The 21,129-nt window shown below is 42.3% G+C and overlaps 14 protein-coding genes across 14 annotated transcripts; 7 read left to right on the forward strand and 7 right to left on the reverse strand.

The window, feature by feature from the left end:
* Window positions 1-246: 246 nt before the first annotated feature.
* Window positions 247-1,548, reverse strand: RAM1 (protein farnesyltransferase; the record flags this gene model as incomplete). Its single annotated transcript, XM_022610107.1, has 1 exon — window positions 247-1,548. The coding sequence occupies one exon, from the start codon at window positions 1,546-1,548 to the stop codon at window positions 247-249; it is 1,302 nt and encodes a 433-aa protein (XP_022462486.1).
* Window positions 1,549-1,769: 221 nt separating this feature from the next.
* Window positions 1,770-3,068, forward strand: NUR1 (Nur1p; the record flags this gene model as incomplete). The annotated part of the gene is made up of 1 exon (XM_022610119.1): window positions 1,770-3,068. The coding sequence occupies one exon, from the start codon at window positions 1,770-1,772 to the stop codon at window positions 3,066-3,068; it is 1,299 nt and encodes a 432-aa protein (XP_022462487.1).
* Window positions 3,069-3,199: 131 nt separating this feature from the next.
* Window positions 3,200-3,961, reverse strand: LUC7 (Luc7p; the record flags this gene model as incomplete). Its single annotated transcript, XM_022610130.1, has 1 exon — window positions 3,200-3,961. One exon carries the CDS (start codon window positions 3,959-3,961, stop codon window positions 3,200-3,202), a length of 762 nt encoding a protein of 253 aa, XP_022462488.1.
* Window positions 3,962-4,167: 206 nt separating this feature from the next.
* On the forward strand, window positions 4,168-4,965 carry SRL4 (Srl4p; the record flags this gene model as incomplete). The annotated part of the gene is made up of 1 exon (XM_022610141.1): window positions 4,168-4,965. One exon carries the CDS (start codon window positions 4,168-4,170, stop codon window positions 4,963-4,965), a length of 798 nt encoding a protein of 265 aa, XP_022462489.1.
* Window positions 4,966-5,021: 56 nt separating this feature from the next.
* On the reverse strand, window positions 5,022-5,501 carry KNAG0A05810 (uncharacterized protein; the record flags this gene model as incomplete). The annotated part of the gene is made up of 1 exon (XM_022610152.1): window positions 5,022-5,501. One exon carries the CDS (start codon window positions 5,499-5,501, stop codon window positions 5,022-5,024), a length of 480 nt encoding a protein of 159 aa, XP_022462490.1.
* A 776-nt stretch (window positions 5,502-6,277) lies between these two features.
* On the forward strand, window positions 6,278-7,102 carry KNAG0A05820 (carboxymethylenebutenolidase; the record flags this gene model as incomplete). The annotated part of the gene is made up of 1 exon (XM_022610163.1): window positions 6,278-7,102. The coding sequence occupies one exon, from the start codon at window positions 6,278-6,280 to the stop codon at window positions 7,100-7,102; it is 825 nt and encodes a 274-aa protein (XP_022462491.1).
* A 363-nt stretch (window positions 7,103-7,465) lies between these two features.
* On the forward strand, window positions 7,466-9,160 carry KNAG0A05830 (uncharacterized protein; the record flags this gene model as incomplete). Its single annotated transcript, XM_022610174.1, has 1 exon — window positions 7,466-9,160. The coding sequence occupies one exon, from the start codon at window positions 7,466-7,468 to the stop codon at window positions 9,158-9,160; it is 1,695 nt and encodes a 564-aa protein (XP_022462492.1).
* A 445-nt stretch (window positions 9,161-9,605) lies between these two features.
* Window positions 9,606-11,546, forward strand: KNAG0A05840 (uncharacterized protein; the record flags this gene model as incomplete). Its single annotated transcript, XM_022610185.1, has 1 exon — window positions 9,606-11,546. The coding sequence occupies one exon, from the start codon at window positions 9,606-9,608 to the stop codon at window positions 11,544-11,546; it is 1,941 nt and encodes a 646-aa protein (XP_022462493.1).
* A 393-nt stretch (window positions 11,547-11,939) lies between these two features.
* Window positions 11,940-13,289, forward strand: SUB2 (ATP-dependent RNA helicase SUB2; the record flags this gene model as incomplete). The annotated part of the gene is made up of 1 exon (XM_022610196.1): window positions 11,940-13,289. The coding sequence occupies one exon, from the start codon at window positions 11,940-11,942 to the stop codon at window positions 13,287-13,289; it is 1,350 nt and encodes a 449-aa protein (XP_022462494.1).
* Window positions 13,290-13,913: 624 nt separating this feature from the next.
* FDO1 (Fdo1p) lies at window positions 13,914-14,747 on the reverse strand (the record flags this gene model as incomplete). The annotated part of the gene is made up of 1 exon (XM_022610207.1): window positions 13,914-14,747. The coding sequence occupies one exon, from the start codon at window positions 14,745-14,747 to the stop codon at window positions 13,914-13,916; it is 834 nt and encodes a 277-aa protein (XP_022462495.1).
* A 510-nt stretch (window positions 14,748-15,257) lies between these two features.
* On the reverse strand, window positions 15,258-16,109 carry RPS16B (40S ribosomal protein uS9; the record flags this gene model as incomplete). The annotated part of the gene is made up of 2 exons (XM_022610218.1): window positions 15,258-15,665; window positions 16,086-16,109. The coding sequence occupies 2 exons, from the start codon at window positions 16,107-16,109 to the stop codon at window positions 15,258-15,260; spliced, it is 432 nt and encodes a 143-aa protein (XP_022462496.1).
* Window positions 16,110-16,765: 656 nt separating this feature from the next.
* Window positions 16,766-17,613, forward strand: RPL13A (60S ribosomal protein eL13; the record flags this gene model as incomplete). Its single annotated transcript, XM_022610230.1, has 2 exons — window positions 16,766-16,769; window positions 17,021-17,613. The coding sequence occupies 2 exons, from the start codon at window positions 16,766-16,768 to the stop codon at window positions 17,611-17,613; spliced, it is 597 nt and encodes a 198-aa protein (XP_022462497.1).
* Window positions 17,614-18,018: 405 nt separating this feature from the next.
* Window positions 18,019-18,342, reverse strand: RPP1A (ribosomal protein P1; the record flags this gene model as incomplete). Its single annotated transcript, XM_022610241.1, has 1 exon — window positions 18,019-18,342. The coding sequence occupies one exon, from the start codon at window positions 18,340-18,342 to the stop codon at window positions 18,019-18,021; it is 324 nt and encodes a 107-aa protein (XP_022462498.1).
* Window positions 18,343-18,978: 636 nt separating this feature from the next.
* Window positions 18,979-20,841, reverse strand: THI3 (branched-chain-2-oxoacid decarboxylase THI3; the record flags this gene model as incomplete). Its single annotated transcript, XM_022610252.1, has 1 exon — window positions 18,979-20,841. One exon carries the CDS (start codon window positions 20,839-20,841, stop codon window positions 18,979-18,981), a length of 1,863 nt encoding a protein of 620 aa, XP_022462499.1.
* Between the last annotated feature and the right edge of the window lie 288 nt (window positions 20,842-21,129).

A 21,129-nucleotide genomic window follows, 5' to 3' on the forward strand; every position in this document is an offset into this window, starting at 1 on the left:
CTTTCGGGATAAAATGCCCTCCTAAATATATCTAACGACATCAACTATCTTGTCCTGTGGTAGTCTATCCAACCAAGGTCATATACGACCCTCTTTAAAACTGTCACCTTACATACCTAAGGTAAAAGTCTCTTTGATATTTGAGTAGAAAAGGGCAAAAAAACTATGAGGGAAGGCTCTCAATGAATATCAACTCTGCGGTGTCTCTGGGTGGCAGTTGGGATAAGTATGCACATTAAATACGTGTTATTTATGGTGGAAGTACTCGGCAAACTGTCTCAGATTTACAACAGGCACTCCGTAAACCGGGTTGATTGGTGAAAGACCTGATGTCTTGAATCGTAGTTTAGTGTTGGTAGTGGATTCGATGTGGAGCGCTGGGGAACTTCGAACAGGGCCATCTTGCGATGTCTCCGTGTATATAGCTTCTGTAATTGCCAGTCCCAGTAAAACGTAGTTCGTATGGTACAGATCTGCGTGCTTACCGGGTTTGTCGCGAAGGCCTGGCATGGCCGGATCTTGACAGCATTGGCAGATGTACTCGTGTAATGCGTTCTTATCGATTGGGCACACGTATCCCTTGGTCTCCAGTATCGCTCCTGTAGCCCCGACCCAGAAGCTGTAGCAACCGTCAACTAGCTTATTGTTCCTCCCATTTAGTCCCTTTTCCTCGTTCAATTGGCGTGCGCTACACCATTCGAGAAGTTTATCGACATTGATCTGGTCTAATGCATCCAAAATCATTAAACTGGCTACGGCACAAAAGGTATACCCGCCGTGCGCCTCATCTTCCTGTGGACAGCCACCAAATCCACCTTCATAAGTTTGACAGGACACAAGATACTGCACGACTCCTTGTACTAACTCTTCGGTCATGATATTGAGCATAGATGCGATACTTAGTGCACAGTATACACCTCTTGTATCCACTTCTCCAACTTCTACACAGGTTTTGAAGCCACCATTGGATTGCTTCAATGAGAGCAACCATTGATAAATGGATTCCCTGTCGATGTAATCCCAGCAGTTTTCGATATTACCGCATAATGCAAGTGCGTTTATGGAGGCATAAGTCCCCGCTATATGTGGCATTTGACCTATACCACCACCAAATGGGCCCATTTTCTCCGTTTTTGAAGACCCGATGACATTCAGCTTCTTTGCCATCATAATCTTAACATCATCATTGAGCCATTCTTCATTCAAAGATGCCAAGGAATTTGCGACCCAATATAGCATCCAGGGTTGTGATGCATCTAGTGCAGTCATTTGCGGCGGCAATGGCTGCGCAAGAACGTAATCGAGATACTCTCTGTGAAAGTCCTTGTGTAACGGTTCGATTTCGCATTGCAAAAGCTCCTTACAGGACATAAGTACCTTCTGACGATCAATGGTTGTCTCAGTCTCTACCTCTTTCATGATCGGTATAACTTCCTCTTCTGCCGCTCCTTGACCACCTTCCGCAGCAATTTGTTCTTGAACGGAACGTTTACGTCCGAGCAAGGACGAGTCTATAAACCTCGCCCTTCTCAATTGCGACTGATCCATTATGAGATATCTACCGTACTGTCTCTGTATCAAGATGAAACAGTGGTAGCGCTGGTACTGCCAAATTCGATGTTTTCAACCGCACTAAAACCTCAACTCGTTCTTTGTGACAAAATCACCGGAAGGATTTATCTGCCCCGATGAGCAACAGAAAGGCAACCGTGGTCTCCTGCACCTCCACAACCCTATAAAGACCTACAGTGGCGCACTTTTGGATGGTAATGAACCGACATGGGTCAACAAGTAGTCGTACAGTGGGTGCTACGACGTCTGCTGGTCTTGACCAGAACTTTGGGAACATCGATGAATTAGGGTGGTTTAAATGGGTATGGTACATTACAACCAAACTGACCATATCAGATATCGTCTTGATGATACAGGAGCGTGTTGAGCTAGTTGACTGGGATGAAAAGGCAGATTCTATCGCAAAACCTCTCGGGATCTGTTTGATTACGTTGACATACTCTATTAGGTTTCTTCAGGATAACCTTATACGACCCAACTCTATAGCACTATACGGGTCTGGTACAAACCATGCCGGTGACGCAGAGGTATTTGACTTGTCTAAGTCCAAGAAGTTACGCGAGATGGATTACCTGCCACAATTTCCAACTTCCATCCCTAACCTAGGGAGCCACCAGCAAATTGAACAGAAATGGTATTTCCGCCTGTTACGGTCTCTGGATAAAGTTACCACCGGTATATCAGTGGTTTGCATATGTTTGAATCTGTTTGTCAGCTACAAGTTTTTGTTTGGTCACTTCAGATTGTACTCCCTTTTTTATTCTGTTGACCGTCCAAGTGGATCTCCAAACATCGTTATACTCTCTCTGGATGAACTAAATGACGATGGTGCATGGGGGATAACATTGGAAAATACACATTGGTCTTTTTGGACAATATGCCGTTATCTCTTGTTCCGTTGGAGGTCTCGTATCAGACGTAAGCAGGCTCGTTTAGATGATGGCGGTGATGGGACTACCAAAGACTACTATTACCAACTAAGGAAATGGACCCCATCAAGATTTATGACTACCCTTTTTATTTATTATCCCCCGACTTGTTTGGTGTTTCTCTGCTTGATGGAGGCAAGTTTCTCGATGTTAGGTGCCATTGTCGTCCATCAGTTCTTGTTTAAAATGATCATTGGAAGATATTTGGTTAGAATTACAGATGATTCCATTTTGTCAAAGTCTTTAATGGATGAGTATATTCAGAAGGCAATCAACCCTCTGACAAACAAACAAATGCAAGATGCACAAACTGGCGCTACATTTTATGATGAGTTTGGAGACGTGAAATTTTTCCCTGCTACAACTTCAAGTAAAAGGAATATATTCCAGAGCCACGACATTGGCGGGGAACTAATCAAGCAAAGTTATGACAAAAGTGAGGGTAGTTTCAAAGATTTCGCAAAAGGCGAAAGAGAAGCTCAGAATAGAATATTTGTTCCTCCCAAACAATTTCACCGCTTTCGTGTACGAAATCAAAATTCGCAATCACAAAATTGGAGAAGATAGTTGAATTTTGCAGTCACCCAATGGTCAAGCGTTACAAAATGAACTTTCCTCCTTGGCCTAAGCAGTTCAAATACGTAGTATTGTTTTCAAGATACTCTGGATATATAACATATATATTCTGGCATTTATATTCAAGTTTTTATAATCTTCTTCCTATAAATATTGTAATCTTCCCTCATTTTAACGTACCCTAGATGAACTTTGCCCAAAAAATGATCTGCTAATCTTCTATCAGTGTCCAGTCTCGAAAGGTATGCTCCGCACACTTCACACACTTGTAATTTTTGCTGCGCGCTTTGGCCCACATTTTCCGTGATGTTCTTGATCTTTTTCGCTACTACTTTCCTGTTGTCTTGCATTTCTTGCAGTTTGACAGACTGTTGCATTGCCTTAACTACTTCATTGTGTTCTATGAGAGAATCTATTTCCTGCATCATAAGTCCTATGCGCGTGTCCAACTCATCTAATTCATTAGTCACTTGTTGAATCTTTGCACGCTCCTCGGGTGTGTGTTCAAGCCTTTTCAATGCAATCCGCGTCTGCCCATTGCAATCGTTGATAAATTTGGAGAGTATAGTAAAGTACTCCCTTTCAAAGTTTAAGAAATCGTGGCCCTGTTTCTTCATTTTCTCATATTGCATCTTGTATTTCAGTAAATGTATCTGAGGACACTTCCCCATACTCTGTTTGGAGTTTTGGAAGAGGTCATACGGACACGACCCGACAAGGTATGCCTTACAGACCCGCGCGTCACTTAGTCCAAAGTCCTTCTTGGGACCTGATATATGTACATGCGCTGCCCTTGAGTGTCTATGATTACCGCTAAACCTCAAAAAATCCTTCCCTACTAGCTGATCTATCAGCTTCCTTTGCTCCGCATCATATATACCCATTGGGAATGTCCGTGTACGCAATCGATTATCACCTCTCTCACTTTACAATGTGAATCCGTTTCAACCATATCAGTTCTCATATTCAAAAATTGCGATGCCATTTTTCTTTTTAAAATTAAGGTGGTGGACAAAAAAGAGTGAAGGTAAAGATGACACAAAATAGCGAGTTTCGCAAGCAATAAGACAGATATAATATTAGGTGTTTCATGTTGAGCAAATTGATTATCAAGGGGGTGGAATTTACCTACAGCAAGCTTAATACAGGGGTAAAGCTTTCCGTGGATGAAGAACAACACATTCTTTTTTTAAGTAGTGGCACCACTAAAGAGTTTGACCTTTTAAATACTGTTTTTATAAGCGAACTCCTTTTACGGTTTCCAGGTTGCAGTATTATCAATTTAGGATCTTTATCAACTTTGGAAGTGTTTGACGAAAGGTATCATTATATATACTGTGACTTTAAAAGCGAACGTTCGGTAGATCATGCTTTGAAGAAACTGTTCTTGCATCCCCTCTCCACACATTTCAATATGGTAATAAATAATGTCCACGAGGGAATCCAAACCGTTTATGATCGCACCATTGACTTTCAAGATGTGGCTCAAATAAGAGACTGTTTACGAGCCAATTTGACACATATTATGATAATTTTAAAAAATGTCTTACAAAGGGGGGTCAGAAATGAAGATCCTTTATATGTCGTTAGCATGAGCTCTACAATTACTTTAGATGTGAAGGAGTATGCAATTGGCTATACTTCCGCCAAAGCTGGACTGGCACACTTTATGGATTCTTTAAGTTCTGAAGTGGAAAAAGAATGTAAGTCTTTCTTAGTGTTTCTGCCCTACCAGCTAAGTACTGATGACGTTCCAGTCCTAGTTGATGACCTTCTTAAGGATTTTCACCATGGAAGACAGGGAGCAAAAGTATGTCACTTGCCAACAGAAGTCAACAGAATACATATTAGAAAAGATGCACTTAAGTTGTTGAAAGAATGGATGTAGGTTGTTTGATATATGCTTTGAAGATATCTTTAATTATGTAGGATTTGTATCCATCACTATCCCCCATTTTTCTTGAGACAGAAGTTATCTATATTTTGGAAAATATATGGAAGATCATTTATTGGAAGGTAAAACCATTCAAGATGTTTTTTTGTTCCACTGGGATTGCAACCAGAACAGTGTACAATTCCCTTACCGTATTTCTTCCAAAGAGAGGTATGTATACTGTGTTCAATATGTTGTAATGCAACTGAACCGCTCCCATCGATATAGAACCCCCCGTTTTGGTACGTGCGCAAAACCAAGCCTTTAGGTTCTCTCGCCTTCTCACTGGCAATGGAATTCTCCTTCTTGCCTTCTCCACTAAGAGAAAATCGTTTCATCCACCTAGTTAACATAGTGACATCCGATTCGTTAGTTGACGTGTATGTTTCGGTCAGTTTAGCAATCGCCTGTGGTGTCAAATTAAGAAGTTCGTGATTACACAAGTTTCTCCACTCGTCCAACCTCAATTGCACATTGCGTTTTGTAGTCATTCCAATCTTGCAGAGCAAGTATCCGTTGTTGTCCCATTTCTCTTTCCCAACAACGGAAACAGCTTTGCCTGTCTTCTTCACCACCGAATTGTCAAGTTGCAACCAGTTAACTTTCTCCAGGTCATGGTGAACCAGCGCCTCATAGAGTAGTTTGTATGTGTAAATATAAATGAAGCCTGGCCCCTTTGATGCTGAGTATTGGAATGTCGATGCGTCCGGCGCAGTTGAAGACTGATTTTTATGGTACCAACAATGCGATTGTTCCGGTGGTAATAGAATTTTGCAGGGCAAACCTTTACTAGTGATGCCTAAGACACTTGTGTTTGCTTTGCTGTGTGCTGGTAGACATTACGATGACAATTAAGGTGTTTGATCGGTTGTGCTTACGGTTGTGAGCTGATCAAAGTACAGTAGCGGAATGTCCATTTTTTTCTTTTCTCTTTTCACTATATATGGACGCTTTGAGCTTGCACCTGGATCTGCACAAAATCGAATGTCTGCCTTCTGGTTGAGCACATTCTTTAAAATGGTTTACGAACAGTTGAGTCCTGTCTTTGTATTTTTCGCCAACTGTTTGCTCTTCGAGTTGCAAAAAATCCGTTTCCCTGATGCCCGACAAAAGGGGGAGAGACAACCTTGCACCGTTTAACCCGAAAAGATTATATAAATACGACGAGATGTTCAACAATATAAGTCTTACTTTGAAATGTAGTGTCAATTGTGGTTTGTAGACTTGTAGAGAAGCAGACTCCGAATCCTACCACAAGAAACACATAATGTTGATTGAAGAGACCTTTGAAGACGTTCCAACTTCGTGTGGGCAGACCCCTATGCGTTGTTACATCTTCACGCCAAAAGTTGCCAATTACCCACAGGCTAAGTTCCCAGGTGTCATCGTCTACAGTGAAATCTACCAGGTGACTGGTCCCGTGCGTCGTTTTGCGCAAAGAATTGCGTCTCAAGGGTACGTTGTAATTGCGCCAGCTATCTACCACAACTTTGTTGGTCCCGAGGCCATGCCCTACGATGTGAAGGGCACTGATGACGGGAACCAGTACAAGATTGAAAAGTCATTGTCCTCGTATGACGAGGACAACAAGCTGTGCTGCGACCTGTTGTACAGGCTGCCCCAGTTTGACGGGGCCAGGATCGGTGTCACTGGGATGTGTCTAGGTGGACATCTGGCGTTCAGGGCCCTTTTGGACAAGAGAATTAGCTGCGCTACATGTTTTTTCCCCACTGATATCCACTCCAAGACACTAGGTCTCGGGAAAAACGATGACTCCTTAGAGCGTGTTTCCAAGGAACTAACCAGAGACCAAGAAATGATACTGATTTTTGGTACTTTGGACACCCACGTTCCACCAGAGGGTAGAGATTTGATCAGAAAGACTTTAAGGGACAACAACTGTCGTGTCACCTTCCTCGAGGTCCTGGAGGCCCAGCACGCCTTCATCAGAGACGAATCGAGTAAGGGAAGATACGACGCTGCCATCACCGAGGGCTGCCTAGGTCTAATGCTGGAACAGTTCAACAGATCGCTGAAGACCACTCTGGGGCCATTTGTGGACAACACCAAGCCTTCAGTACATGTCTGTTAGACAGTAAACGGTCCGACACCCAACTGTATCGTACGTACTTATATGTCATACGTACTGTTTCTCTACTGAGTTGGAATACTGATACATGTTCCTTTTTTTATGACATTTAGATAGCGCCGCACTTTTTATGTGTCATCGCCGCGGGTGGAGGGGTGCGACAACTATAAAAGAAGGACAGTTTCGAGCAGCCCTTCGAGAAGTATTTGCTTCCGGTTTACCGTCTTTTCGTGTGGGGCAAAGTGTAGAAGCTTTGTATATTTAGTTATAAAGACGTTAAACGGGCACGACTTTTAAGGGTTTACGAGCCTTTTTCAGTGACGGTTCTCCATTTTGCTGTATCCCATTCTCCCTTTAGTAACTCTGATGTGGAAAACTCCAAGTTGCAAGTTGTCCACTCACCTTGGTGTTAGGGTTTGTGAACGGCAGTTTAGTGTATTCAGTTTTGTGAAACAGAGGTCTAACTTACCAGAAATTAAGCCAGAGACTAAAGTTACAAAGATGCCCTCCCGTTTTGGTAAATACACTCGTACCGGGTTCCGGTATGCCCTGTACGCTACATTAGGTGCTACGGTATTTTTTTCGTACAGTCTTTACAGGGAACTGCACCCCAGTAAGCGAATTCCGCAAACCCCAACATTCCCGAATGGACAACCGAAGAAAACTTTGGTTGTTTTGGGCACGGGTTGGGGGGCTGTCTCTCTGTTGCAAAGTTTGGATACCACCATGTACAATGTTGTCGTGATATCCCCCAGAAATTATTTCCTGTTCACTCCATTGCTGACCTCCACACCCATGGGCACAGTCAACTTGAAATCCATTGTGGAGCCGATAAGGGCAATCCTTGGACGGAGTAAAGGTGACGTGAAATTTTACGAAGCTCAAGCTATCGACGTGGACCCAGCGCAAAAGAAAATACTGGTGAGATCTGCCGTTGGAGATAAAAATAATAATGGGAATGAATCCATCAGTGGTGATCTCAAGTTGCCCGACCATGGTGTCAAAAATATTTCATATGATTATTTGGTCGTGAGTGTTGGAGCCGAGTCTACTACATTCAACATCCCGGGTGTTCAAGAGAATGCATATTTCATGAAAGAGGTTACAGATGCAGAGAGAGTCAGAGCACGAATTTTGGATAATATTGAAAAGGCCTCCTTCCTGCCCGTGGGTGATACTAGAAGAAAACAGTTACTTAATTTTCTGGTAGTTGGTGGAGGCCCAACAGGTGTGGAGTTTGCTGCTGAGTTGCAGGATTTCGTCAAGCAAGATTTAAAGAAGTGGCTACCTGAGCTGTCCAAAGAAGTCAAAATCTCCTTGGTAGAGGCTTTGCCCTCCATTTTGAATATGTTTGATCAGTCCTTGATTGACTATACCCAAACGCTTCTCAAACATGAGAATATTGACCTAAAGCTAAACACAATGGTGAAAAAGGTGACCAAAAACTCCATCGTCGCAAGCAACGAGGGTAAAGAGGTTGAAATTCCGTATGGGTTACTGGTGTGGTCAACTGGTAATAAGCCAAGAGTCCTGACGCAGAAAATCATGTCAAAATTAGAAGAGCAGACAGATAGACGTGGACTTTTGATCAATGATAATCTGCAGTTGCTGGGTGCAGAGGACTCCATATATGCGCTCGGTGATTGTACTTTTCATCCAGGATTCGTGCCAACAGCGCAGGTAGCATATCAGGAAGGTCGATATTTGGCCAAAACTTTAGAAGCCTTGTTTAAAGTTGAACAAATCAAATGGGAACTCGACAACAACCAGGAGCTGCCCACAAAAAAGATCGTTCGTCTACAAAAAGAGTTGAGTAAGCATGAATCAAGCATCGTTGCCTTCCAGTACTCTCATATGGGGACTTTAGCGTACATCGGGTCAGAAAAGGCAATTGCCGACCTAAACATTGCTGGATCACAATACAAATTATCCGGAGGGCCTCTTTTATATTGGTTTTGGAAGTCAGTTTATCTGACAATGTGTATTTCTTTGAGAAATAGGGTCATGGTCACGGCAGACTGGATAAATGCTTACATCTTCGGAAGAGATTCATCAGTCTGAACAGCGCAGCTCTAATGTTGTTGTTTTTCTTTTTTATCCTATATCTCAACTAATATTCGTATACTCGCTCAGTGCGTCAAAAACAGCGTTAATATATTATTTTGCTTAAGTTCTCTTAAATGGTTCTGTTGTATGTTCCTGATTCGTATGAAGAATATACAAAAAAAAAATTCTCTTCAATATATATATCTATTGCACCTCAATCTAGAGGAATTTCAATTCGCCATTGTCGTTCCAATTGATTACTTATTCGCCACCTATTCATTACCAGGCAATTCAGCACTTGCCCTTTCCAAATTGCCATTTTTCTTACTTTTCTCGATACAGTGTCTTGAGGTGTGCCTTTATTATAAAATTTTTTTCGTCTGAAACGTCCAACTGAGTGGAGTACTAGAATAACGAAGCTGAATACTACGGCAAAACTATGGTTTTATAGTTTATACTAATGATGACGGGAAATGGACTACATGGCACGTTGAATTATACACCAGAGTACCCCAGAGTATCAACCATTTTAAGCGTGGCTACCGCACCCGACAAACTTGCAGATGATGTCATGGAATCACATCTGCCGAAGAGTAAGCCATACTTTCATGCAGCATCGCCTAGTATGAATAATACCGTTAATACTACTACAGGCTCTCTGGAAAGCTCTAATGTTGTTAAGTCAGAGCCGCTTATTGAGGCGGGCATGATATCAGCATTTCTTAAAGATGCAACTAACCACGGAAATGGGCACGTCACAATCCAGCAGATATGGGAAGATGGATTTGCAGAACCCATATCTGAAGATAGAGAGCATCGGATTCAGCAGGCTGTAACGTTTATGAAGGCAGCTGACATGGCACATTCTATGAATGCTGGAGCCACGAAGTATTCTATCAGACAGGTGGCGCAGCATTTTAAGGTGCCCAAGTCAACATTATATGATAGATTACGCCTGAAACAGAGTGTTTCGGTGGCTGATAAGGACTTTTCAGGAAATATGGATTCTAGTCCGGCTTCTACAGAGGTTAACAACGATTCTCACGAGGGACCCACCAATAAAATACAACATGATGTTTTAATCAGTAAGAACATTCTTCCTTTCACAACAGGATCTGTCGCTCAACCCCAGAGCAACAATTATATAAAGCATGAAAACCAAATGAAAATGAGCGTGAACGAGGAACTGAGAATGTTATCACAAATCAAAGAACTAAGCTATACGTACGGGAATTTGTTTGGTAGGAAACAAATTCTTGAACACATTAACGAGGAAACTGGTGGAAAGCTCGATCTAGGATCAAGTTGGCTGAAAAGTTTCCTTCAGCGGCACAGTGGAGTAGTCCTCTATGGTCCGCCAGAGGGGTTCTGTAAGATCAAAGTCAGCTCCCTGCATATGGCAAAAAATAACTACAACCTTCTTTGCAAGTGTTTTGTCAAGCAAGTTCAGTTCCTTTCAGAGACGAGTTGGAGGGGTAGGAATATATATTATATTGCTAGATCTTCTCTCCATGATCGAGGCCAAAGTAGTGTGTTTTCCTGTTTCGAGTTGTCGTTGGTAAATCATTCTTTTAAACTGGTCACCACTCCAAAAGTTTTGTTATTCCAAGACTACAGGGGAAGAAAACTGAAAAATGCAAATGATAGTGAACCGGTCTCCCCGATAATAAATGGAAAGTTCAGTGGTGATGAAGTGCAGAATCAATTGTGCGATACACTCTTGAAGTGCATCTCAGCTTGTATACAACGGGAATACAGCGTATCTGCTGCTACTGATGGGGAAGAGCAAACTAAAACCTATCATTTGTTGAAGGTTTTGTACGAACAGTTTCATTGGGATATTACAACCTGCAAAGAAATTTCAAAGACTGCAACGTTCATGTCTGCACCTTGGCAATCTCAAATTTTGGGTGGTTTGGCTGTGGAAGCTGTCGAAAATGAACTCCAAGAGAAAGTACAAACACTAAGCGGTGGTTCAACCGATACAGGTATACTTCAGTTTGAGATAAAAGACAATATAAATAAGATAACTTTGGCCAAGATTGCTAAACTATTTGTGGGTCTGTTCGAACTTCCCCTCGGGAGGCCTGAAGAGAATGTCTCCATTTCGCTGGGCGGCAGCACAGTTAGCAAAGTTGAACAAAAAGCAGACCCCGTGGAGAAAAGCGGGAAACCACCGAACGTCATATCCATGAGTCGATATGACTTTTTGCAAGGGGATCCAATTGCTATTCCAAATGAGGTCTCTTCGCTGGATGTGCTTCAGTCACAGCTGTCTGAGATATCAGAATTGATAGAAGAAAACGAGTCGCGGTTTTATACTAACATTCAACACGGATCCACCAGAGAATTACTTCGGCTACTTTTAAATAGAGTCAAGCGGTTGGCTCAAGGACCGTGATGCCACCACAAGCGCCGCCTCCGTCTCTGTCCCTGTCCCATGTTCCATGTCCGATATCGTTACCCGAAGCTGTCCGTGTGTCGTGACACAAATTCGACGTGTCCGAGAAAAAAAAAAGATGAAAAAACTGCAAAAAGGCGTTGTTGTCCATTAGAGTTACTAGAGTACGTCTCAATTGACAATAACAAAGGCGTTGTTCCAGCTTTAATAGTTCGAGGAGAGGTAATTTCAAGTGCATTTAGGTTTGCATTATTTACCACTGTTGACATAGAAAAGAAAGGTATTATTTACGTCCCTTTCCATTTTTCTTGTCCATTTCCCGAGTTTTTATTTGGCCTCTTTGAAAAGTTTCTTCTTTAGCACTTCAGTTCAAGTCTAACACACTCCAGAACAATGTCCCACGAAGGTGAAGAAGATTTGTTAGAGTACTCTGACAACGAGCAAGAGATCCAGGTCGATGCCAACAAAGCCGCCGAGACTACCGCTACTACTACAGCTACAGGCGGTGAGGGTGAGGAGGCCAATGGCGAGGCTGCTGGTACCACTGACGGTGACAAGAAAGGTTCCTACGTCGGTATTCACTCTACTGGTTTCAAGGATTTTTTGTTGAAACCTGAATTATCCAGGGCCATCATTGACTGTGGTTTCGAGCATCCATCTGAAGTCCAACAGCATACTATTCCTCAATCCATTCACGGTACCGATGTCTTGTGTCAAGCCAAATCTGGTTTGGGTAAAACTGCCGTTTTTGTGCTGTCCACTTTGCAGCAACTAGATCCTATCCCAGGTGAAGTATCTGTTGTCGTCATTTGTAACGCTAGAGAACTGGCTTACCAAATCCGTAACGAGTACCTAAGATTCTCGAAATATATGCCAGACGTGAAGACTGCAGTCTTCTACGGTGGTACTCCAATTAACAAGGATGCCGAATTACTCAAGAACAAGGAAACCTCTCCTCACATTGTTGTTGCCACTCCAGGTCGTTTGAAGGCTTTAGTTAGAGATAAGATGATTGACCTGTCCCATGTCAAGAACTTTGTTATTGATGAGTGTGACAAGGTGCTAGAAGAGTTGGACATGAGAAGAGATGTCCAAGACATTTTCAGGGCTACACCAAGAGATAAACAGGTAATGATGTTTTCTGCCACTTTGTCTCAAGAGATTAGACCAATCTGCAGGCGTTTCTTGCAGAACCCTCTAGAGATTTTCGTCGATGACGAGGCTAAGTTGACATTGCACGGGTTGCAGCAATACTATACCAAATTGGAGGAACGCGAAAAGAACCGGAAGCTAGCTCAATTGTTAGATGACTTGGAGTTCAACCAGGTTATCATCTTCGTCAAATCTACGAACAGGGCTAACGAACTAACCAAGCTTCTAAACGAGTCCAACTTCCCTGCCATCACTGTCCACGGTCATATGAAGCAGGAAGAGCGTATTGCTAGGTACAAAGCATTCAAAGACTTCGAAAAGAGAATCTGTGTATCCACTGATGTTTTCGGTAGAGGTATCGATATTGAACGTATCAACCTTGCCATCAATTATGATCTTCCAAGCGAAGCTGATCAGTACTTGCATCGTGTCGGTAGAGCAGGTAGATTCGGTACCAAGGGTCTAGCCATTTCTTTCATTTCCTCTAAGGAAGATGAGGAAGTGTTGGCCAAGATTCAAGAACGTTTTGATGTTAAAATTACGGAATTCCCAGAAGAAGGTATTGACCCATCCACTTACTTAAATAATTAGTTTGTGTTCCATTAGCCAAGAATACTTAGTTGACAAATTGTACTTATTTTATCCGTTTTCCCTCCTTCTCAATTGCCTTTGCCTGATATCTGAATAATCTATAACATCAACTAAAATATGTACTACTAAAATCCAACTCAGATAATGTTGAAGTTTTCACTTGAACATATTGCCCTCTCTTGCAACCTGCAGAAAGAATATGGATGCTATGAATATGGTTTATCTTGTTAGCTTGTTACATTTAATTTTTTTCGATGATAAAGTGGTGGTTGTGATTTACGTAAGTATATATGCGCGTGTATTAATTTCTTTCTTTCCGTTGCATCACGGAATCCAAAAGGAAATATAAGTAAATCATCTTTAATCAATCTTTCACCGAACCATCAACGGTGTTGAAACTTCTCAATCTGGGCAGTTTCGTGGATGATGTTCCAATGGGGAGTTTTTTGATTTCAGGTAAAATGGGAATAGTATTAAATCTTGGCAATGGGGTATTTTGAGTTACCGGCGTGTTAGTGTTATTATCATTATTGTTGTTGCTGTTGTTATTATTTGGGATGACACTACTGTTGTTGGTGGTTGCTGTTTTGATAAAGGACGTTTCCGCATCAGTGGTGTCGTCTTCTAGTTTACTGCCAGATTGTAATATTGTTCTGTTAATGGAAGTGTCTCCGTTTCATCATTCAAAACTTGGCTCGCCAACGCCCCCAGAGTTCTCAGCATATTAGATCTTTGAAATCTGTTTGCGCTGGTATCTCCATGGGTGTCTGACGTCTCTGCCGTAGTCGTCGTTCGCAATGATGATATTGTGGAATTGGAATATTCAAAAGAGGAACCATTATTGTGGTTAATTTCGGCCGCAGAAATATTCAACATCCTGGCTAGTTTGTTGATTTCTTTGTTTTTCTCAATGATCCTTTTCTTGTACTTCCTGATCTTTATATCCTTTGAGTTTAATCTTTCGTTCAGATTTTGTTTTGTCATTAGCAGTTGATTCTTCATTCGCTCCAATTCTTGTTTCTTCAAGTTTCTTTCCACATTGACTCTCAACTCATTATCGTTGTTAGCCGATGTTAGCATCATGTTTTTAAATTTATATTGTTGGAGCTGTCTTGATGCGAATTCCAATGAATAGACCAATGATTTTAGAACGGGCAAAACACCCATTTGATCAGGTATGTCAATTACTTGGGCAGCTGAAGAAATTTGATCTACCGTAGCTTTTTCAGACAAAGGGCGATCAGGTGGGGATAGCATACTGCCATGTAACCCTTGCAAATTCTCTGCAGGACTCTTCACCTGTTCAGACGATAGTCTATGCAGAAGTTGCTTGGCGTTGAGTAAAACGTTTGACAGTTCCATATCTTCTTTGGTTTCGGCGACAACCATTTGGTTATGAGTGGAAGGTAATGAAATTGGAGGGGTCAGTTCCCGGTCTAGCTTGGGCACTGCCTGCATGATGCCCAGATGTGAAGCGAAGGGGGGAAGCGCAGGTTTGGAATGTGTCCCTTGCTTTCTTTTTATTCGACTGGTAGAGCACTAGTTATACGAAACAGTTCGTCTTCAACAAGTAAGTAACAAGTTTATAAAACTATTATGATATCCCAGCACGACCAAAAATATCTCCTGTTCCCTATGCAATGTACCTACAAGTTTCGCCAGAGAGCGACGCGCCGCCAAATTTTTCATCAACGTGTTTATTGTTTGTTTACATTACAGAGTGCACATTACCTGTTTGGGACACGCCCAAGAAACGGTGAAAGGAAACTCACGACGTACACTGTGACAGAAGTTTGAGATTGGGAGGAAACATCAGTACCTGATGCTCTGCTCTTGCTCTTATAACGCCAGCTGCTACTTTCATACCTAGGAGCTGATTCTTGGGGTACTAATGAGAAAAGAGGTTAAGTATTTATATATATAAAACAATGATAATGTATGGAAAATATATCTTGTTTTTTTCTTTCCTTAACGGTAAGACTTTTGGAATCTGGAACGGGCACCCTTACCACCGAATTTCTTTGGTTCGGATCTTCTGGAGTCAGCAATCAACAAAGTTCTGTCGTAAGAGGTGAAGGCCTTCTTAAGTTCGTTCTTGGATTGTTCGTCGACGTATTTTTGATGGTAGGCAACTAGACCCTTGGCAATAGCCTGTCTAATAGCGTACACCTGAGAGACGTGACCACCACCAGTGACTCTAACTCTGATGTCAATGTTGGTGAACTTGTCCAAACCAACCAATAGAAGAGGTTCGTAGACCTTGAATCTCAAGATTTCCGGTTCAACCAAGGTGATTGGAGCACCGTTGACTTTGATCAAACCCTTACCGGCCTTGACGTGGGCGACAGCAGTAGCAGTCTTCTTCTTACCGAAAGTCTAAAATGAAAAGTAATAAACACATCAAAAGATAATGTAAAGTTTATGTTAGTATTATAATTTTTAGGGACTTGTATAACAGAAATCATGGTAATGGTGTCGGTAATATGAATGTTTAATGGGGTAGTGGATGTTCATAGTATCTGTCACGGTATCGGTCTTTTTACCTAATACTATACAGAGAACGGTAGGCCTCATTGCATCGCTTTAGGAAAGGTTATATGGAGGTATGTACGTGAGTAAACAGCGTGATAGCACGTTGTCTAGGCCCTCACTCCACACGTGTATAGCTCAATACCAATCCGATGGACTGCTCAATTATTTCTTACCCATGCCACGAACTGTGAACTTCGATACACCTCTTTTCGTCAAACTATTATCTCCACTATTGCTGATCTCTTCATAAAATTAATAACATACTTGGACACTTGGAACGGTGGACATTATTGCGCTTATTGTATGGTATATCTATTGGAATAATGTAGCAAAACGTTATAAGGTCCTTTAAACAAGGGTATGGCAAAAATTCAATATCGATACGTTAACTAACCGTTTGAGTTCCCCCCCACGATGCAGAGGCGTGTTAGTGTCCCTCTGCGAGCCGTTGGCAGTGTAGACACTTTCATGAAAAATTACTTGGAATTATTTCTGCGTCTATAGCTGTAAAGGGAAATTTGGCCTTCATCGGAGAAATGTTACATATTTGTTCAAATTTTTGCTTTATAGTGTATGGGTGTAAGTGCGGTCACAATTTTAAAAGTGACTATGTAACACCTGTACATTTTTTAATAAGACCTTCTTTTTTTAGAACTTTTTAAGGAAGTATGGAGGAGTTTAACCGGAAAGCTTCCCGTTTGGTAGGCTCATTTCCAGCCTGAAGCTTCGGCGGGGCAGCGGGGAAAGAACAAATATTTTCTGCCTGGGTGGTGGGAAAACCTCGGCTTCCTCTCAGCCTACCGTCCGAGGTAGAGTGTGTGAGTGGCTCCCAACCAGTAGTATGCAGGCGTGACAAATAATACCAAAAAGTTGATATCGAATCCTACTAGTGACTGTACTTGTAACTAAGCAGTAAAGGACAGTGAAGACAAAATACTGCAACAATGGGTATGTCTAAATTCTAGTGAACAGAGAGGGGATACACAAATTTACTGAAATGCGTGCCCTTCGTGGTTAATCAATCCAGCTCGTCATTTTACCGGACAGTTTTATCCACGATGAAGTAACAAAAGCTATCTCATGAAGCTATTCTCTGTGTGAGGAGAGCTGTACAAGATTTAATGTGAAAAAGGAAAAGTCGATTAACACTCTGATTGAAAACAAACGTTACTAACATGAACTTATTTACATTTCCACAGCTATCTCTAAGAATTTACCACTTTTGAAGAATCACTTCAGAAAGCACTGGCAAGAACGTGTCAAGGTCCACTTTGACCAAGCCGGTAAGAAGGTTTCTAGACGTCATGCTAGAGCTGCCAAGGCTGCCAAGATTGCTCCAAGACCATTGGACTTGCTAAGACCAGTTGTCAGAGCCCCAACTGCCAGATACAACAGAAAGGTGAGAGCTGGTAGAGGTTTCACTTTGGCTGAAGTTAAGGCTGCTGGTTTGACCGCTGCTTACGCCAGAACCATTGGTATCGCTGTTGACCACAGACGTCAGAACAGAAACACTGAGATCTTTGAATTGAACGTCCAAAGATTGAAGGAATACCAATCTAAGATCATTGTCTTCCCAAGAAACGGTAAGGCTGAAGCCGAACAGGTTTTGTCCACTGCCGCCTCTTTCCCAATTGCTCAACCATCCACTGAGATTGAGACCAGAGCTGTTGAAGACAAGGGTGTCTCTGCTTACACAACCTTGAGATTGGCCAGATCTGACAAGAAATACAAGGGTATCAGAGAGAAGAGAGCCAAGGACAAGGCTGAAGCTGAGGCCGAAAAGAAGAAATAGATTCCTTAATGCATTGTCTACTATGACGTATCATCGCTCCTTCATTTCTTTCTTTCTTCTGAATTCACTAAAAAAGAAACTATGTACATTTTATAACGGGAAGCCATCACTTATACTAATAGTAAACCTCTTTTATTGAAGGACTATTTCAAACTATTCGATTTTCTCATCTTGATCTAAAAGCTCGATGCTTGCAGATTAAATTTATGCAAATTGAAAACGTGTGATTCATCTTGGAAGATCCAAACGGACTGTAATTGGGCTAAAGTCTGATGTACTGAGAGGTAAGTAATCAAAAAAGATGACTCTTATATTCTAATAAAAATTGTGCACTATATAGTATATAATATTAATATTAAAGAAAAGTGATGAAACTATTTTAAAGTAATACGGTGGGCACACTCTTTAATCGAACAAACCGAAACCCATGTCATCGTCGGATTCTTCCTTGGCTTCTTCTTCTTTTTCTTCTTCGGCAGCGGCGTCACCGGCGGCACCGGCAGCACCAGCACCAGCAGCACCAGATGGAGCGGCGGCACCAGCAGAAAAGTTGACTAGCAAGTCCTTGACGTTTTGGCCTTCCAAAGCCTTGGCAAAGATGTCAGCCCAGATACCTTCAACTGGAACGTTGGCAGCTTCGGTCAAAGAAAGCAACTTCTCAGAAGAGATTTCGATCTCAGAGTCGGCTAGAATCAAAGCAGCGTAAGATAGAGCGGTTTCAGTGGACATTTTAATGATTGGTTGGGTGGAGATAATCAGTTTAAGCCTAAAGTAAGCGGACTATTTCTTGGAGTACTTGTAACTGGAACAAACAAAACGAATAGAACATTAACAGCAATTGGTAAAAGTTTGAAAGTTTCTTCAGTCATTGAAGAAAAATATCAGTTTAAAATTTCACGAAAAAAAAGTTGAGTGCCCAATTGCGTGGTCATTTGATACGGTAATCCGTGTAAAGTGATATATGTATTAGGGTCCGATAGCTTATTTACAGCGTGCACAGTTCTGGATCGTATTGCCGTTGGTTTCTCTTGCGGGTTGGTAGAGGTCGCTAGCAATCTAAGAAGGTGAGATCGACATTGTAGACTTTATTGTGCTATTTCCAGCTTTTAGTTTTAGGTAACATACTTTTCGGCTACTACCTAAAAGACTACATGTCTTGTGTTTAAATAATTGTAACAGTCCTCAAATATAGCTAGCTGGCCACCAATTATGCGAACGGCGCCAGACACCGTGAAACCGACTGGGGCATTTGTCCGATGACAGATATTCTAAAACATGTATATAAACCAGGTATTGCAGAAGGGAAACCCAAAATACAAAACACTAGAGAGAAGCTTCCGCTCTCAAATAAATACTACTGTCTTACTATATCGATGCGACATCATTGAGCCTACTCCTCTTCGGAGTGGGTTCATCAGTGGCATCTGTAAGTTCTACGGAGTCTGGTGTTTCAAAAAACTGCGGGGACTCGTGAACCTTATTTTGTTCCTCCTTCTCTCTCATCCAACTTTCGACAAGAACCTGAGGAACATCTGTGGAGGGCAGCATTATCTCCAGCATTCTGATTTTATCGTCTTTGCAAAAGTGCTTGTCATTCATAACATCTCTCAGGTCCCCTAATGTTACAATCTTTCGCGTCTCGTAATCATCTGCACCAAATGCGTCAAAGAATTTGAGGTAATGCCAAGGCTGGACATCGTAATACGAGGCCTTGGACCTATGGTGTAAAAATCTATCAACAGAGTAACCTTGATTGTTCAGCAAAAATATGTACGGTGTAAGCTTCCATCTTATCATAGTGGAAATCTCTTGCATGGTGATTTGGAAAGCACCGTCACCGACAAACAGGAGGACTCTGTGTTGTAACGACGCATCCCCTGGGTTTTCCTCTTGTAACTCCTGTGCAGCAAACGATGCACCCAAGCAAGCCCCGACGGAGTAACCAGAGGATGCCCATAATGCCTGTGATATGCCCTTCGTTCGTGGCGGGAACCTTGTTTGGTTTATACCAAACGCGGAGGTACCGATCTCTGTTATTATAATGTCCCCCTGTTGAAACCAGTGTGACAATTCGTTCCAAACCCACTCCTGCTTCAATAGTTGGTTGCCCGAGAGTTTGGGTCTTGAGACATTGATGGGCGGGGTATTTCTAAAAGTACAACTTATTTTCGAAGTATCCAATCGCGATAAAAGTACCTGCATGAGGTGTTTGATGTGTATATCTGGATATGTTGCATTTTTCAGTTTGACAGAGCTGGAATGTATCAAAGCATAGTTTTTCGTTTTATAGAAGAAGTGGAAAGTCGGAGTGCTGAATTCCGCAAGTAAGGATCCGATCACTATGATGAAATCTGCAAAGTCCACGACTTCCCGCACACTCGGAGACGAAAGCGAGCCCGTAAAGACACCGCCGAAATTCGACAAACTTTCGTCTACGGCGCCCTTACCCATTGGTGTGACGAAAGTTGGGAAATTTGTCATTTGGCGAAACTGTTTTGTCTCCTCTACGAGATCGTGCCTTATCACGCATGCGTCGACTATAATAGCAGGGTTTTCGCAGGTGTACAGTTTCTTGAGAATCGTTTTGACAACGTCGTTTTCTATTTCTTGGTTATTGGGCTCAGATTCTAAGTTCAGTGGTGTATCGAGCCTCACGGAATCCACTGTGAGGTCTACTTGATTTACAGGAATCCCCAAGTACGCTGGTTTCTGTTCCCTCCATGCCATTTCCACGCACTTATCCACCTCCATGCAACAAAGATCTGAGTCTGCAACGAGACCCGTATGGCAAGTGACATCGTTGGCCATTCTGTAGAATACGTTGTAATCGCCGTTCCCGAGAGTGTGGTGCAGGAGCAGTTGTTTCGTCTGGGCGCTTGTAGGTGGCATCCCTACGACGTGTAAGAGACCAACGTGTTCTGCGAATGATCCTGCAACGCCGTTGATAGCAGACAGTTCCCCGACACCGAATGTGGTTACGAGGCAGCCGAGTCGTTTGATTCTCGAGTACCCGTCAGCCGCGTACGCAGCGTTCAATTCGTTGGCGTTCCCCGCCCACCTCATGTCTGGGATCCTGTATATTTTATCGAGCAGGGGCATGTTGAACTCGCCGGGCAATCCGAAGATCGTCTTGACTTTGAGCTGTCTCAGCCTGTGGAACAGGTAGTCTGTGATGGTGATTTGGTCCGGCAGATTGTTCTGCATTTTGTATGATGTAGTGGGCATCATGGCATGCCTATCATTCAATTGAGATCGTGGTGTAGTCCTGCTCCTTCTAATCTCTTTCCTTTTGCCTTTTCCCTTTCTCTGCTGTCCAGCTTGGTATCAGAATGGGGGATCTATCAATAGCGTAAATTGGGGGGAGGGTGGAAAGAAGCACAAGAGTTGAATAGTCTGCGGTCAGGTATTTCTGGCTTGCGATCTCACACAAGATGTTTTCTGTCATTCAACAAACATGGAATCTGACGCAGGAGTCATTTTGCAGACAAAAGCAAGTGGAAGGTATTTAGGTTTAAG

The sequence above is a fragment of the Huiozyma naganishii genome, chromosome 1 (assembly GCF_000348985.1).
Source record: "Huiozyma naganishii CBS 8797 chromosome 1, complete genome".
In the NCBI taxonomy this organism is placed as follows: Eukaryota; Fungi; Ascomycota; class Saccharomycetes; order Saccharomycetales; family Saccharomycetaceae; genus Huiozyma; species Huiozyma naganishii.